Here is an 18,921-nt window from a genome sequence, read left to right on the forward strand (position 1 = left end):
CAGAAATAATTAATGTCACTATCTTGAGAAATTGCTTCTAACCACCACAAATACATTTATATTCACAGGCTGTCAGTTTATTTTTTTTTAAGATTTTTATTTATTTATTCATGTGAGACACAGAGAGAGAGGCAGAGAGAAACACAGGCAGAGGGAGAAGCAGGCTCCCTGCAGGGAGCCCTATGCAGGCTCAATCCTGGAATCACACATTGATCTGAAGGCAGATGCTCAATCACTGAACCACCCAGGGATCCCATGTTATCAGTTTATTAATGTAATTCTTGTTTACCTGTGTAATGTGAAAATTGTTCTGAAATCTTAATATCACCCATAAATAAAGCAGTTTGTATCTCAATATTTTTCAATTAAGAGAAATGCTGACAATTATAGGAATTAAACACTTTAATCCATTCAGTTAGAACATTTTACAATATAATATAAAAGCCTTTTTAAACTCAGATCAATAAATCACTTAAATGGACCTTTCAAGTGTCATTCTATCCCAGGTATACTGCATGCCACTAATCCAGAGTCCTACTTAGTGACCCTTCTTTAAAAACCTATTTCAAATCAAATTCCATTTGATTTTCCACATGACCCAATGCTTTGAGTTTGGTTTCAAGAAGAAAGAATATTTTAACTGGAAAAAAACTAAACTTCACCCGATACTGACTTGAAATTATTATTACTTACTTTAAAAAATCATAGTAGTAATTAGGGTATTGTTGACTACCATCAACATATATTTTACAGGAATCTTAATGACATCCCCTACTCCATGGTTGCAGAGAGAGGAATAAAAGACAAAATGGATTTTCATAAAGTAATTGTGTGAAATGGCTGCCAGAAATAGAGCCAAAATATAACATGATGATAGAACTCTACATGTATTTATACAGCACACTACAAACATGGGCCTAAAACCTAGGCTTCTCATGTCAGATAAAATATCAAAACAGAACTTAGAAGACTAGAAGAATGATGAACATGTTACTTAGATGGCCTTTTTCTTATCTTTTCTCATTCACCCTTATCTGTCAGATAATAAAGAACAAATTATAAGGCATAAAAACCGGATCACGGGGTGCATGGATGGCTCAGTCAGTTGTGTCTGACTCTTGATTTCAGCTCAGGTCATAACCTCAGAGTCCTGGTATGGAGCCCTAAGTCTGCCTCTGCACTCAGCAGTGAGTCTGCTTGAGGAGTCTCTCCTTCTCCTTCCACCCCTCCCCCATACTCTTTCTTTCCCTCACTCACTCAAATAGATAAATAAATCTCTATTAAAAAAAAATAAGATCAATTCTTACCTTTAACAACTTTCAAAAACATGACCAGACAACCTATTTCAGGGGGTTGTTCTAGTTTTCTAAGTCTTATATATGGTCAGTTATCCCTATTTAGCCAGGAATAGGAAAGAACCATGAGGACAAAGTTTCTCACTGAAACTTACTTTCAGGGCCATACTGTTATAATCAGGAATAAAAAGTCAGCATCTCTGAATGTTAGCTTCAAGACTTAACTGACCGTTAGTGGAGACACCCATTGGTGATTATTCTTGCATAAGATTAAATCAACACTATAATCTGCATAGCCTTCTCCACACATCTTCAGTACTGTGACACCAAATACTCTTCACTTTATGTACACGTTTTTATAATGTTTGAATTGTGAACCATGTGAATACATTACTTATTGAAACAAAGATCAAAACTTTAAAATATCCTAATTTTATTTAAATAGAATATAAAATGTCTAAACATAAATTCTCAGTGTTAGAGAAACTGTATCATGGGCTATAGTTAATTGAATTCATTTTTAAATAATTAAACCAAAACTTATCTCTATTACCAGAGGACTATGATCTATTCCACACATACAAATAATGAAAGTGGAAAAATTAGAAGCAATTTTATAATTTCTGCCTTAGCACTTGCCCTGTAAAAAGATTAAAGAAGTCCTCATCTAAGATCACCTGAAACACTCATTCTGTGGTACAGAGGGAAACAAATACTCTATCCACAACTTTCCCCAGAAGACAACACTTGCTACACTCCAGGCTTAAAATGACAAAAGTAATCTGTTTGCCTTAAAAGGATGGGTTTGAGGGTACTAAAAATATGCCACATAAGTCACCAAACAGTATCTTATTTATGTTAGTCTTACTGTTAGCTTTCATGGAAATCCATAGTTTATGGATCAGTTTTCCAAACTGACACATTTTAAGACTATAAAATGTCCCTATATTAAAAATGTGTGATGTGTACTTTGGGGAGAAATAATGTATATAACCTGATGCAATGGAAAACCTGGCTTTCGTCAATTATGATGTTGACTGGATTTTGTCTTCTTCAACCACTGGGATTCAGGATTCCTAAATAAAGCACTGTGCTTTGATGAGTCACACTTGTAGCACAATCCCTATACTCATCCCCACCTAATATACTGGAACACATTTTCCCTCCAAGCTGGCCATTTCACAAGAAAAAAAGGGGGGGGGGGAAGAACTGATTAAAAGGAAACAGGACAGACAGTGAGTAAGCCATGAACAACTGCCCAAAGAACTGTAAAACTCCTGGCAGATCATTTCCATGTGTTTCAATTAAAGTTGCCATAAGAGGTGGACAACGAACTACAGAGAATACTGATAAAGTTGTATACATTCCCTCCCTTTTGTGAGTATTTAGAGCCAAAGAATAAAAAGTACAACTACTGGAGATCTTGCAAAGCATAAAAACACTTGGAATGTATCCAATGCAAACAGTCTGATTTATAATTCCATCAGCCAATCAGAGAATATTTTTTAAAAGCACTCTACATGCATTTTTAATATACACAGAAAAAAATGTGAAGGGTATATAAATAGTTCTCCTTCAAAGATGGGATGACAGATTACATTTTTTTCCCTTTCTTCTGTTACTTATATATTTGTTCTAGACAATTTAGAAATGACTCATAATAAGGAAAAAAAACAAATTTAGTATAAATCACTAGGCAGTTAAAATGTATACATTAATACATGATAAATACAGTTTACAGTTTTAGGAAATTTTTCTAATTATAGTAAATTTTTCTACAGAATGATTTCCCCCATTTAGAAGTGTTTATAGGTTGAATTCTGTCCCACAAAAAAAATTCCTATGTTGAAATACTAATTCCCAGTACCTCAGAATGCGACCTTATTTGGAAATAGGGTCATTGCTGATGTAATTAGTAAGCTGAGATCACTGGAGTGAGCCCTAATCAGTATGACCAATGTCCTTATAAAAAGAGAAAATTTGGAGAGACACACACACACAAGGAGGATGCCTGTGAAGACAAAGGCAGAGTTGGGGAAGACGCTTCTACAAGCCAAGGAACACCAAAGATGGTAAGCAAATCACCAAAAACTCAGAGAGGAATGGAACAGATTCTCCCTCACAGCTCAGAAGGAACCAACCCTGTTGCTACCTTGCTCTTGGACTCCTATCTCCAGAACTGAAAGGTAGCCAATTTCTGTTGCCACCCAGTTCGTGGTACAGTGTTTAGTAGCCCTAACAAACTAACATAAAAGGTTTCAAAGCATACCACAGGAAGACCTTATACTCCGACCACATACATTTTTCATAACTATCCATCTTTTGGTAGACAATGCTTGCAAAATCAATCCTCCTTCCATATGCTCCTTCTACCTCCACCCATGATGACAGGTAAGGCTACATAACTAATTTTTCTCCAATGGAATATGAGAAGTGACATATGCCACATCCAGGCCTGGACCTTAAGACTGGGGCATACTTCCTCCATACTCTTCCTTTTTCTTACCAGTTCACATTTGGACATGTGCTCACCCACATGAAGTAAAGTAGCACAGCTACTTCTTAGAAGAAATCTGGGTCTTTAACTGACAGCACGGGACAGAGCCACCCATCAAGGGGGAATATTCTCCTTATCTGTTACAAGAAAGTAAAAGAAATAACTTTTTTAAGCCACTAAATCATTGGGTTTCTTTGCTAGAACAGGTTAGCCTTTGGTCTAATAGTCTAATAGGGTACCAGGGGAAAAAAAACATTTCAAATACATTGAATAACACAGTATGCAGAAAACCAGATAAATCTCTGAAACAAGAAATGTGATTCTACAGGAGAAGTTTAAGCGTAAACTAAGCAACTACTATTACAGCTCGAAATCTGAAACAATATATTTGATGACCTTAGTAGTTGTTAAATTACAATTTAAAACCTTTTGCGGGGGCAGCCCTGGTGGTGCAGCGGTTTAGCACTGCCTGCAGCCCAGGGCGTGATCCTGGAGACCCTGGATCGAGTCCCACGTCAGGCTCTCTGTATGATGCCTGCTTCTTCCTCTGCCTGTGTCTCTGCCTCTATCTCTCTCTCTGTCTCTATGAATAAATAAATAAAATCTTTAAAAATAAATAAATAAAACCCTTTGCGGGAATCTACCAAATCTAATTCTTAAAGATTTTTTTATTCATAAGGATTTTTAAATTTATCTTCTAATTTTTCATGAAAATAATTAAATTCAGTATAATCATATTATTATGATTTTATATACATTTTAATGGTACAAAAAACAAAGTAACACATATGTCTCACACTCCTCCAATCTCCTCTCTAGAGAAAGCCAGTATGAAGCTGGGAAGGTATCCTTCCAGACTTAAATGTTATAAAACAACAAAGGTGGTCAAATTTTAATTTTAAAGTCAACTCAAGAGAAGTTTTAGTTTTTGTGATACCTAGAGTCAAAACCAAAACATATTCTAATAATAAGCATATAAGGGGCACCTGGGTGGCTCAGTGACTGAGTATCTGCCTTTGGCTCAGATTGTGATCCTGGGGTCCTGGGATCAAGTCCTGCATCAGGCTCCCCACAGGGAGTCTGCTTCTCCCTCTGCCTCTCTCTCTTTGTCTCTCTTGAACAAATAAATTAAAAAAAAAAAAAAAAGCATATAAGAGCCTTCACATTTGCCTAACTCTGAGAAAAGAAATTTATTTTTCTCATAGATGCTAATGATCAGCATTGTGGCCTATTTCTTGTTCTTAAATGCTTCCCAAAATGTCATTATGTGAAACTGGAATACGTGTGAAACTAAAAGAAAGTTCCTGGAGAACAATTCAATACTTCTCCATTACTTCATTCTACTGTAGATGAACCATAATGTCTACTCCCGTCTGGTCAAAACACTGAAAATTACTCTTCTGGAATTTGGAATGTTTGCTTTTTATTAAGTCACAGGTTCTTTCCAGGGTGACTATCCAAATCCTGCATGGACACTTATCAGGAAGATACTCTACTAAACTAAAGAAGAAAATTAATAAATAAAAACTACCCCTATTTAGTTATTCAGGGACTTAATTAACCTGTGACCAAGAATGGAATCTATGATTCCAACTCATGGTTTGTTGGAGACACACATGTTCCTGGATTCACACATGTGTTTCTATTTAAACTGTTGGAATGTATATATGGCTCCACAAAGAGCGATAAATATTAGCAAATCTTCTAAGAATGAAGGTCCTTTAGACCACATACACCATGTTTTGATTCAGTTTTTCAAATGTGTCACACAAAGCTGAACAATCTGCTTTTCACATCTATCCACAAGTTAAAGAACAATGAAATAAAATCCTCCCATGAATTACATCTATCTGTACTTTCACAGCCAACCCAAGGCAGATCTGTGATTTCTGCTATTTGTCTTCTCTTCCTTCATGGTAAGCCTGCCTTAGGTAGAGGCAGGGGATTCTGAAATGCCCATGTAATGAGAAGTTGGGATATGAACCATTTACCAGGTAATGCCAAGTAAGGGGCTTCAGGTATAGTACAGAAACTTCAACAGCATGAGCCTAAAGAGAGGTGGAAAACTGTGGTCTGACATGTTCTACTTGGCCAGCATAGCATTTTTAAACTTTTAAAACTTAAGCACCTTTAGGAAAGGCCCTCCATACAAATAAGGTACTTCACATAAAATGCACTTCACATAAGTTCACCTCAACATGAACTATGAATGCCTCAGATGTCATGTGTGCAAATCAAATGTCTGAAGTGTGAGTGCCACAGGAATTCTTCCAACCTGTTTAGCCTTCATATAGTTTGTTTCTTTGCCTAGAATACTCTCCCAACCCACCCAAGCCTACCTCTTCACTTAACTACTACTCATCTTAAGTACTCCAGAAGTCCTTTCTTACCTCCCAAAGCTCCAGTCAAGTGCTTAATCCTCCATGGCTCTGACTCTCCTGCTATTTCTATGACTATATTGTCAGACATCAGGCTAATTCCTTCAGGGCAAGGACTATGCCGTTTAGTCTCTCTAGTGTGAAGAATATAGCAAGTGGTAAATAAATACTTTCAGAATTACTAAACAGCAATACAAATGTCAGCTGAAAATATTTGCTTCCATATTCTTGGAAGAGAATGCAGAAAATGATGAAGTTGACAAAAAAGAAAAAAATGTGGATCACACAGAGCAAGAAAATAAAGAGGCTGTAAACGCCATATCTGGTTACACACAGGTGATTTCCAAAGGCTGAAGACCCACATGGCATTATTTAACCTCATCTATAGCTGCTGCTTTATTTCACTTCAGGACACCTGTCTATTTGTTGTTACACATGTTTTTTGGCTCCCAACAACAAAGACACAAATATAATAAATCCAAATAAATAAAGAAGAACATGAACTTGAGTCCATTTTTTTTTGAAAGGATAGGCATCTTCCCTTATACAAAACACTTATTTTAAAATAGAGCCGACTAGAAATAATCAATTGCTAATCATAGCTTCTCATACTCATTTTTCAATCAGGTCCACTCTTCTTTCCCTTTACTATATATGACTAACCAGACTGGCTCCAATGAAGTTCAGATCTCTCAGAGGACAGTCAGGGACCCCTACTGAACATAGTCACCAACAATGAGCAAACAGGTCTAAAGGTGCATCTTTCATTGATTATATTTTCCCACCCATGGTCATGCTTACCGGAAATGAGGAAAACTGTAAGGAATTCCATTCCATGTCCAGGTCAGGTATGTAAATGAGTAAAGAAGCAACAGGGAGAGCAGTGAAAGAAGTTAATCAGGACAGCATTCAGCCTCCAAGCAAAAATGTCATTACAGTTTCCTCAGGAGGAGCCAGAAGTTGAGAATGCTTACCTCCCAAACAGTATCTCACGCTTTCTTTGCCCTGAGCATTTCCAGCTATCTCATCAAAACCTTTTCTCCTTCATATGGGAGGGGAGCTTTTCAGGGGCCTCCAGTGTAGCAACTAAGACACGCTGATTTCTCCTTAATTATCACCAAGACAGGAGTACAAAGCAACTTACCTTCTGAAAAAAGTCTTCCCCACTTTTGCCTTTTCCTTCAGCAGCAGCTGTAAATAAAAATGTATATATTTAAAATAGTTTCTTTTTTCAACCTATGTATTCAAACCTCTCAAGTATTAGGTATGAGAATAAAAAAGTAAGAAAGATGCCATTCTTGCTCTCCCAAAGTTTGGTGCCTGCCTGAACGGCCTCATCTTTGATGCAAAGTCACTAAAAAAAACGGAACACTAATCCAATCAAATATACATCTTTAGATAATTTCACACTTTTTTTTTTTTTTTGGTATGAAAGACTCGGGTCTCTCTTTTCACACATAGATGAAACTAATCTCATCCTTTCATAATTAAGGAACAACACGAACAAGTGCAACTATCAATATAATCAGTGCTCTATCTACAACCAATCCCAGGCATTGATGTTGCCTTCTCAATTGGTGGCTCATCCCACAAAGTCTACACTCTGAGCTATTTGTTCTATGCTTTGCAGACTCTATAATCTACTTAGGTTTCAGCTGGCATCATACCACTTTAATTCACTTAATTCACATAAGAGAGAGACAAAACAACATGAGGATGAAATAGTAATAGTGAAGATCACAGATAAAAATAAAACTTCACAGATTAATTAAAAGGTCATTACATTTGAACAACTGTTTTTATATCTAATTGGCAGCCTATAAATATAGGAGAAACTGGGATCCCTGGGTGGCGCAGCGGTTTGGCGCTTGCCTTTGGCCCAGGGCATGATCCTGGAGACCCGGGATCGAATCCCACGTCAGGCTCCCGGTGCATGGAACCTGCTTCTCCCTCTGCCTATGTCTCTGCCTTTCTCTCTCTCTCTCTCTCTCTCTCTCTCTCTCTCTCTGACTATCATAAATAAATAAATAAAAAAATTTAAAAAAAAATATAGGAGAAACCCAAGTCTCTACATTCAAAAATCTTACAACTCCATGAACTTTCTTTTTAATTTGTGGAGAAGAGGAAGCAATTTGAGAGGAGAGAGAGGACACATGGCCAATAGCAAACTGCTTGCCAAGAGCCTCAAATTGCATCTTTCACATGCAAACACCAGGGGCGCCTGGGGGGCTCAGTTGGTTAAGTACTAGATTCTGGCTCAGGTCATGGTATCAGAGTCGTGAGATCAAGCCCCGTGTCGGGTTCTGCACTGAGTGTGAAGCCTGCTTAAGATCCTCTCTCTCCCTCTCCCCCATCCTCCCTCCTGATGCCCACTCTCAACTCATGCTCTAAAAAAATGAAAGAAAAGAAAGAAAGAAAGAAAGAAAGAAAGAAAGAAAGAAAGAAAGAAAGAAAGAAAGAAAGAAAGAAAGAAAGAAGAAAGAAAGCAAACACCAAACAGGTCTCAAATTCAGGTGCAAGGTGATGAGTGGTTAACTGGAGAAGCCACCCCCCAACCAAGACAAGGAAATGAGCTGAGCAAGAACTCCTAGACAATGAAATCTGGAAAACCATAGTACCCCAAACACCTACTGGTTAATACAGTCGAGGAACACTATATATACATGCATATATATGCATGTGTGTGTCCAAGACATTTATTAAAATTATTAAAGACTCTTGTGTGTCAACTATACCTCAATTTAAAAAAATTATTAATGACCCAAGAAATGTGGCAGGTCATTCTTTTAGGTAGAAGACTCAAAACTAAAATTCTCTCTGCCCTCAAAGAAATAGCAAGTATTGAAATTTCATTTTTTTCACCAACTTTAATTTCACAGTTAAATATAAGACACCTTCTACAATCTTATAAAAACGTGTATTTTTATCAACATATTTTCATCCAAAACCAGAACAGAACACAGAATACATGTTTCTGTGATTCCCAAAAATGGTCTGAGGAAATGTATGAAACAAGAGCTAAAAAGAAACAAAAAATTTAAATTCTAATGGCAGGCTGAACAACAGCCCCTCAAAGATGTTCATGTCCTAATTCCTGGAACCTATACTTTACGTGGCAAAAGGGATTTTTGGTAGGTGTTATTAAGATTCCTGAGACAGGAAGAGAATCCTGAATTACCCAGGTAGGCCCAATGTACTTATAAGAGAGTAGCAGGAAGGCCAGAATCCAAGAAGGTAATGTGACAATAGAAGCAGAGGGAGAGCAAGACATAGAACAAAGAAAGAAGTCAGAGGAGAAAGATATTAGAGATGCTACACTGCTGGCTTTGAAGATGGACAAAGAGGGGCACAAGGAAAGAACATAAGTGGCCTCTAAAAGCTGGGAAAGGCGAGGAAATGGACTCTCCCCTGGGACCTTTGGAGGGAGCATGGCCCTGCCAACACATGGATATATGCCAATGAAATCCATTTCAGACTTTTGAACTCTGAAACTGCAGAATAAATTTATGTTGTTGTAAACAATTGTACTTTGTTACAACAGCAAAAAACAAAACACACAAAAAAACATATTAATACATAATCCCAAACCATTTTAACTTTACTTTCTGCAAAAATACTATACCTTCAACAGTATGAGCTTAGCAGAGAAACTGAGCAAAGACATGTGAGCATTTGAATTACACATTCCCACAAATAGGTTCCTGGTAGTTAGTTAACTCTACAAATTATGAGTTTTCACTAATTTGGAAATATGTCAATATTAAAACTTAAAAAAAAAAAAACAAAAAGCAGAGGTGCCTGGGTGGCTCAGTCAGTTAAACATACATTTCTTAATCTCAGTTCAGGTCTTGCTCTTGGGGTCATGACTTCAGGCTGCACATTGAGCTCCATGCTGGGCATGGAGACTACTAACTAACTAAGTAACTAGCTAACTAACTAGATAGATAGATAGATAGATAGATAGATAGATAGATAGATAGATAGATAGCAAGTTTGACCCATAAAACAAAGCTCATACTTTCTAAATAAACTGGAAAATATGGATTATTCTAGCTAGAGCAGCCACCTAGGCAAGACAAAAGGACAATGCCCAAACCTAATGACATAAAACTAATATCAAGTGCCTTGAAGGCACTTCAACTCAGCCACTTCTTGGGCTGTATCTCTACAGCAAAAAATAGTTTGAAGGGGCCCTGCCTGGAGATAAAAATTGCAGAGCATGGCACAAAGATTTGAAAAAATTCTAGTGACGCTGAGGAAACTCTACTTTGAAAAGAAATTTTAGAATCAAAGATATTTTCAAAGGCCTATCAAGCAAGACAGACCTATCAAGAGCCCTTCCACCTACAGGGAACTTCTTCACAACTTAGAATTCATCATTTTAAATTTCATAATACATTTTATTACAGACATTTCCTTTAGGACACTTATTTGGCTCATGATAAACTCATTATGTCACAACCTTGAAATGTCCCTTCATTCCAAGTCCAGCTAAACAGACTTCACAGAATGGCCTTTTAATCCCTGGATCAATAAAAAAGGGGGGGATTTTCCACAGACTCAAATTACAATTAACTATGTTCAGAAAAACATCTAAAATTTAAAAGAAACATGCAACTTTAGCAACCTTAGGAGGTCAAGGGGAAAAGGAGGCAGGGATGCTCACTGAAACCAAAAATACTCATCCTGAAATTCTTTTGCTGTTTTCATTCCAAGTGTTTATGTATAAGAAGCTCCAAATCTGCCTGGTTTTCCTTCAAATCCTAAGTACTGTACATTCCTCAAGCCCACCAAGTACCCTAGTAAAAGATGCTGACCAGATATGTAGACCACTGCCTCAGATACAAACCATGGTAGGTAATAAAAAAAAAATAAAAAATTAAAAAATTAAAAAAAAAAACCATGGTTGGTCCAAGTCATGGGCACTTTATAATAACTATTCCTTATCTCATTCCCAAGTTGCTGGGTCTCCTACAGGACTTCTACTGACCCCACGCAAGCAAAGCTGTCAAAGCCACAGAAGTCACCACATCAAGGGAGAACAACATAACACCCAAAGTATCTCCAAGCCACCCCATCCCAATGGGGGATCTTCTGTGCTCAAATCTGAGAGCTCAATTCTCAAATACAGTCCAAACTCCTCTGAAGAAATGAGAGATTGTGCAGAGGAGGTTTGCAGAATATTTACTTCTCGATATAAACTTAAGTATTTAATAGGTTCATTTTATAGATACAGAAAACAAAAAGAAGTTCACTCTTTCATTCCATGAATATTTAAGTCCTATGGTGATCAATCAAAATTGGCAAGGCTCTGACCTTATTCAATTAAAAATCATGGCCTATATATTCACAGCCACCACTAGTAAGATAGCCAAAATCAAAATTTAATTTTAGTGACAACTTCCCAAAGATCTTTTCATGGTCACAATCCACCCAAACTAAACTTATTAGAAATTTAATTTAGCTATTCTCATTTAGAACAATGTGCTAAAAAGCTACTCATTTCACTCTTAACCCAACATGACCGCTGGGCAGCTCCTGTCACACCTGAAGAATAAAGGGTGCTTCTAGAAGATCATCTAAGAGTTGGATTAAAAGAGAGAGAGAGAGTTGATAACATCTTGACTCAATGGTTGTCTTTTCATTATGGTTGGAGGGGCAAACGTTGCCTGTGAAATGAGCCAAGCCATCCTTATGTTGAGGCCCTCCTTGACCCTTGAAGTCTGACTATATTCTGTGGTATAACAATTACAACTGAGTCTTCACATTCTTATACACCAATAGACTCTCGTTTTTTTTATTCCACGGTAACATGAACACACACACAACAATTTTGCAGGCTTTTTCTGTCTTTATAACATTACTTCTGTCTGATGTTACAAAATTTAGTCATTTGATTGTAAAAACCCTGGATTATTCTTACCAATGAACACAACTGTCTTTATTTTCATGACATAGAACAGCAGGAATAAATTACTTCAATATTACTGAAACATGGCTTCATAAGATTGCACAGGTAAAGCATTTCATAATTTAAGCTAAACAATTCATTTTTATGTTTATTGTAATTTCTCCAATGCTTCACCATATTTTGATATTTTTGCTTCACAAGAAATATGGAATGGCAAAAGCCATAGCCAATAAAAACAGCAAAAGTTGAAACAGGTGTAAACTATTATATTCCCCCAAACTATAAGGCAAATCTAGTTAATTACTGAATTAAAGGGGGAAAAAATCTCAATTTTAAATTCTTTGTGGGGCATATGGAAACTTGTTTAAATATCCCTTTCACTCTAAAATGCTTTTCCATTATAACAACTGATGCTTTCTGGAGTCAGATCTAAAAACACAAGGATTATGTATTCATATTTAAAAAACAGTATGGACTATCTTTAAATACTCCCTTGATAGGCAGTGGGGTTTTTCCACAATCCTGTGGAATCTGAGCCAACACACACACACACACACACACACACACACACACACACATCGAATATCGAATAGAAAAATAAATGAGAAATAATTCTTCAAATCTATAAAGATACAGGCATTTTCCCTTTTTCTTAACATAACCCAACTGCAGCACATTTGCAACTAAGAAGGCTGCTGTATGTGAAGTTCACCTAAAGATAAATGTGACCATTTAGGTAGCCTAATTCTCTGCAAAAATACTTTACTAAAATTTTAAAACATTCACTTATCAGATCAATTAATCAATATGCTAAAAGAGCTATGCAAGGTATTTTATTCTGTATATTGCTGTCTTCAACAAACTTCCATAACAATTGTGCCAATTTCACTGAAAGAGGAATCACAAAAAGATGTAGAAGATGCAGTTACTATATACTCTCAGAGACCTTTTTATGTTCATGAATCACATCTAACATCTCAAAGTTCTGAGAATTGATGAATGATAGACACTGTCTATTTTTAAAGTTTCTTCAATTCTCAAAGTCATTTAAATACTCTAGTGAACTGAAAAACACCCAGGTTTAAACATCAGTAGTGAACAGCGGCTTCTGTACGTTGTACATCACAGTAATAAGCATGAGGATTTTCAGACCTCATCTTTTCTAAAAGTTTGTGTGCTTTCAAAGTCCACAATGAACAAATATAACTCACCTGCTTTTGAAAATTTAAACAAAGAAAGAAAGTCCATAGAGAAAAATCAAGGAAAAACAGGCAAAATTTTTTTTTTCTTAAAATAGTGATTGGTAATTTGAGGATGGTTTTCTTCAGTTTAATGCTTTTCCTAAAATAATGTTTTTGTTGTTTTGCAGTTAAAATTCCCCATGTTCAGGAGAGACTGGAGGAAGATGGTGGTGGGGATCGGTCCCTAGGCTTGCCTCATTCCAGAGAAACAACTAGATAACTATCAAATCAATCTAAATACACCAGGAATTGACCTGAAGACTGTCAGACAGGAGTGCTTAGGTGGTTCAGTCAGTTAAGTGTCTCCTTCAGCTGAGGTCATCATCCCAGGGTCCTAGGATAGAGCCCCACATCAGGCTCCCTGCTCAGATGGGACCCTGCTTCTCTCTCTCCCTCTGCCCTCCCACCCCCACTTGTGTTCTCACAAGCTCTGCATTCTCTTATGTAAATAAATAATCTAAAAAAAAAAAAAAAGACTGTCAGAACAAACTCCACAACTAAAGGTAGAGAAGCAGTAATATGAAAGAGCACATGCTGCATATATTAGAGACACTTCCTGAAATGTTAGGCCATTGGGAAAAACACCACAGGGCACTATAGTACCTCTTTTTCATAAGGCCATTACTTTCAAGAGCAGGAGACACAGCTGACTTGTCTAACACACAGAAGCAGGCACGGAGACTTAGACAAAATGAGAAGACATAGGAATTTGTCCCAAACAAAAGAACAAGACAGGGCCACAGCCAGAGATCAAAATGAAACAGATATAACTAACATGCCTGATAAAGAATTTAAAGTAATAATCATAAAGACACTCAATGGACTGAGAAAAGAGTGGAAGACATATGAGTGGGATCCTTAATACAGAGATAAGGAATAACAAAGGAGAGATAAAGAGTTCAATAAACAAAACCACAAACATGCTTGATAGAATAAACAGTAGGCTAGAGAAAGCAGAGGAAGAAATCAATGACCTAGAAGAAGACAGAGTAATGGAAAGTAATCAAGCTGAACAAAAGAGAATGACACAATGAAAAATAGACATAAGAAACTCAGTGACTCCATCAAACCTAATAACATTCTTATTATAGGAGTCCTATAATAAGAAGACGACGAGAGCAAAAAGAGGGCAGAAAATTTATTTGAAAAAATAATAGCAGAAAGCTTCCCAAGTCTGGGGAAGGAAACACATACCCAGATCCAGGAGGCAGGGAGAACACTCAACCAAATTAACAAAAGCAGATCCACACCAAGCAGACCATAAAACCAAACTCAACAAATTCAAAATGACTAAAGTCACATCATGCATCTTTTCTGACCACAAGGCTATGAAAATAGAAGTCAATCATAAGAAAAATATGGAAACACCACAAATATATGGATGTTAAATAACATGCTACTAACCAATGAATGAGTCAATCAGAAAATAAAAGAAAAAATTTTAAAGTACATGGAGACAAATGAAAAGGAAACAATGGCTCAAAACCTCTGGGATGCAGCAAAAGTGGTTCTAAAATGGAAGTTTATAGCAATACAGGTCTACTTCAAGAAGCAAGAAAAATCTCAAAACAATCCAACCTTACACCTAAACAATCTAGAAAAAGAAGAACACATCGGGCTCCCAGTGCATGGAGCCTGCTTCTCCCTCTGCCTATGTCTCTGCCTCTCTCTCTTTCTCTCTCTGTGACTATCATAAATAAATAAAAATTAAAAAAAAATTTAGAAAAAGAACAAACAAAACCTAAAACCAGCAGAAGAAAGGAAATAAGACTAGAGCAGATGGGGCACCTGGATAGCTCAGTGGGTTAAGCATCTGCCTTAGGTTCAGGTTATGATCTTGGGGTCCTGGAATTGAGCCTCACATCAGGCTCCTGCTTCTCTGTCTCCCTCTGCCTCTCTCCCTTGTTCATGTTCTTTCTCTCTCTCAAATAAAATCTTAAAAATTAAAAAAGACTAGAGCAGAAATACACAGTATACAAACTTAAAAAACAATAGAAAAGATCAATGAGACTAGTTGCTGATTCTTTGGTAAGAATATCCTTTCCCCCTAAGGTCAGGAACAAGACAGGGATGTCCAACTCTCACTTGATTCAATCTCACTTCTATTCAACATAGTTACTGGGAGTCCTAGCCACAGCAACCAGACAACAAAAAGAAACAAAAGGCAAAATCAGTAAGGAAGAAGTAAAACTTTCACTATTTGTAAATGACATGAGACTATATATGAAAACCTGAAAGATTCCACCAAAAAAAAACTGCTAGAACTGATAAATGAATTCAGTAAAATCACAGGATACAAAATCAATGTACAGAAAACTGCTACTTTTGTGTACACTAATAATTAAACAGCAGAAAAAGATATTAAAACAATCCCATTTATAACTGCACAAAAAATTTTAAGATACCTAGGAATAAATCTAACCAAAGAGGTGAAAGACCTATACTCTGAAAACTATAGAACACTTATGAGAGAAACTGAAAATGACATAAAGAAAGGAAAGACGTTCTATGCTCATGCACTGGAAGAACAAATATTGTTAAAATGTCTATACTACCCAAAGCAATCCACACATTTAATGCAATCCTTTTCAAAATACCAACAGCATTTTTCACTAAACTAAAACAACCCTAAAATTTGTATGGAACTGCAAAAGATCCCAAACAAAGCAATCTTGAAAAAGAAAAGGAAAGTTAGAGGCATAGCAATTCTGGACTTCAAGATGTATTAAAAAGTTGTAGTAATCAAAAGTGTATGGTACTGGCACAAAAGTAAATACACAGATCAATGGAACAGAACAGAAAGCCCAGAAATAAACCCACAACTATATGGTCAATTAATCTCTGAAAAAGCAGAAAAGAATAACCAATGGGAAAAAGACAACCTCTTCAACAAATGGTGCTGGGAAAACCGGACAGCAATATGCAAAAGAATGAAATTGGAGCACTTTTTTATACCACACACAAAAATAAATTCAAAATGGATTAAAGATTTAAATATAAACCATAAAAACCTGGAAGAAAGCATAGGCAGGAACTTCTTTGACATCAGCTGTAGCAACTTTTTTCTAGATAGATCCCCTGAGGCAAGGGGGAAAATAGCAAAAATGAACTACTGGGACTACATCAAAATACAAAGCTTCTTCTGCATAATGAAAGAAATAATCAACAAAACTAAAAGGCAAACTATGGAACAGAAGAACTTATTTGCAAACAACATACCTGATAAAGGGTTAGTATTCAAAATATATAAAAAACTTATACAACTCAACACTCAAAAAAACAAATAATCCAATTTTAAAATGAGCAGAACACATATACAGACATTTCTCCAAGGAAGGCATCCAGATGCTAATAGACATATGAAAAGATGTTCATCATCACCTATTATCAGGGAAATGCAAACCAAAACTATAATGAGATACCACCTCACACTTGTCAGAATGGTTAAGTTAAAATCAACAACACAAGAAACAGGTGTTGGTGAGGATGTGGAGAAAAAGGAACCTTCTTGCACTATTGGTGGGAATGCAAACTGATGCAGCCACTCCAGAAAACAATATGGAAGTTCCTCAAAACGTTAAAAATAGAACTACCCTACAATCCAGCAATTGCATTATGGGATATTTACCCAAAGAATATAAACACACTAATTCAAAGGGATACATGCACCCCAATACTTATAGCATTATTTATGCTATAAGCAAAGTTATGGAAGGAGCCCAGGTGTCCAACAATTGATGAATGGGGTAAACAAGATGTGGAATATATACACAAGGAAATATTATTCGGTCATTAAAAAGAATGAATGCATTAAAAAGAATGAAATCTTGGCCATTTGCAACGATATGCATGGAACTAGAGTGTATTATGCTAAGTGAAACAAGCCAGTCAGAGAAAGACAAATACTATATGATTTCATTCATATGTGGAATTTAAGAAACAAACAAGCAAAGGAGGAAAAAAGAGACAAACCAAGAAAAAGATTCTTAACTACAGAAAACAAACTGATGGTAAAAAGGGGAACAGGTTAAATAGGTGATGGGGATTAAAGAGTGCATTTGTGATGAGCACCGGGTATTGTATGAAATTACTGAATCACTATATTGTAGTACAACTGAAACTAATATAATACTGTATGTTAACTAACCGGAATTAAAAACTTACCAAAAAAATCCCCATGTTCAAAAATGAAATAAATTATTTTTTAAGGAGACTATAAGACAGGATATATAGAATTATTTCACTTCTGTATATAAAAATGTACAAAGGATAAGACAAAGGATAAAGTAAACAAAATATTAACAATCATTATTCGAGTAGTGGAATTACTGGATAATTCATCACTTTCTCCTTTGTATTTTTCAGAATGTCTTTAAATAGCTTGAACTTTTTTTTTACTATGAAAAGGAATCAGGTTTGACACATTTGAAATCCTTCCTGTTTGAGAGTGAACCAAGGTTGGACTGGTTTGTCACAGCATTTTCAGCGCACAAGGTATAAAGCAATCTGGCAAAAGTCTGAAGGTCAAATGTGGATATAAGCTACCCAAGGGACAGAATGACTACAGCAATATCAGAGATGAATACTGGACAATGAAATCATACCAAACACAGAATATCATAGGCCTTAATTAATCTAGCACCCTCTAGACTGAAATACTGATTCTGTATAACTCTCATGGAGGAGTTTTAACTTAGGCCTACAGTAGGAAACTTCAGAGCTGAAAACACAAAATCCAATATTTGGAAAACCTCTATGATTCACATCAAACTATTGCAGCTAGCCCCAAGACAGAAAGACATTCTCTAAAATGCATGAACCAAAAAGAGAAAATTTTATGTTTATATTTCTAATTATAGACTGCTTAAAAGAAGGCCACTTCACTGGAAGGTCACATCAAATGAAACATAAAATAAAACAGGTAACACCTTATTAATTTACCACATTCTAAATTGGCTCAATAGCTAAGAGTATGAGAGCAAAGAGATGGATCATCTATAACAATTCGGGCCAAGAGCATGAGCCATTAACTGAACTACATCAATTCCAAGTCATCCTGTAAGACTTTTTTTAAAAATTACATTTCCCACCAAATTTTCAACCAAACTAACAGGCATGACAAAAATTATGCTGGCGGTAGGGGAGCAGTCCTAATTTTTCTAACAATGGAGACTACTCTGCCTGTTTAAGGTTTATATCTATAAATCCAACAATTAAGTCCTCCGCAGAATTACACTATTCAAACTGCAGATTGCAGGGGATTTTTTTTTACATGTTGAATCTTCTCAGGGCAATAAAGCTCTGCCATTATTTCAGTGCTGGGGGCAACCTAAGACTGTGGTGGCCCTGCCACACTAGGGCACAGCAGCAGTTCCAAGCAAAGGCCAATGTTCTCTAGTCTACAGGCTTTTAGTTTCAGAAGGCATCTGCTGCTATCAACTGTAGGAAAACAAATATTCACAAAAATCTGAGAACATCTAAATTACATTGTTCATTGCTTCAAACAACTTTTAATTTGAACTCTTCAAGCAACTCTGGCTATGAGTTGACTCAAACTTCAAATTCATTGACCTGACAGTGAAGACTTCCTTGTGGACGA

The 18,921-nt window shown here is 36.3% G+C and overlaps 1 protein-coding gene across 5 annotated transcripts in view; it reads right to left on the reverse strand.

The window, feature by feature from the left end:
• The window catches only part of BICC1 (BicC family RNA binding protein 1), a 279,085-nt gene that overhangs the window by 177,947 nt on the left and 82,217 nt on the right, over positions 1–18,921 (reverse strand). For 4 of the 5 annotated variants that reach the window (XR_008662314.1, XM_055308892.1, XM_055308891.1 and 1 more), the window contains exon 2: positions 7,315–7,361. The exons of the other annotated variant lie outside the window; for it this stretch is intronic. Coding sequence is in view for 3 of the 4 variants with exons in the window: in XM_055308892.1 (XP_055164867.1) it covers positions 7,315–7,361 (47 nt within the window). In the remaining variant the exon portion in view is untranslated. The remainder of the gene's footprint in view (positions 1–7,314; positions 7,362–18,921) is intronic. 5 annotated transcript variants of the gene reach the window in all.

This window comes from Nyctereutes procyonoides, unplaced genomic scaffold, assembly GCF_905146905.1.
Source record: "Nyctereutes procyonoides isolate TBG_1078 unplaced genomic scaffold, NYPRO_anot_genome, whole genome shotgun sequence".
Taxonomy (NCBI): Eukaryota; Metazoa; Chordata; class Mammalia; order Carnivora; family Canidae; genus Nyctereutes; species Nyctereutes procyonoides.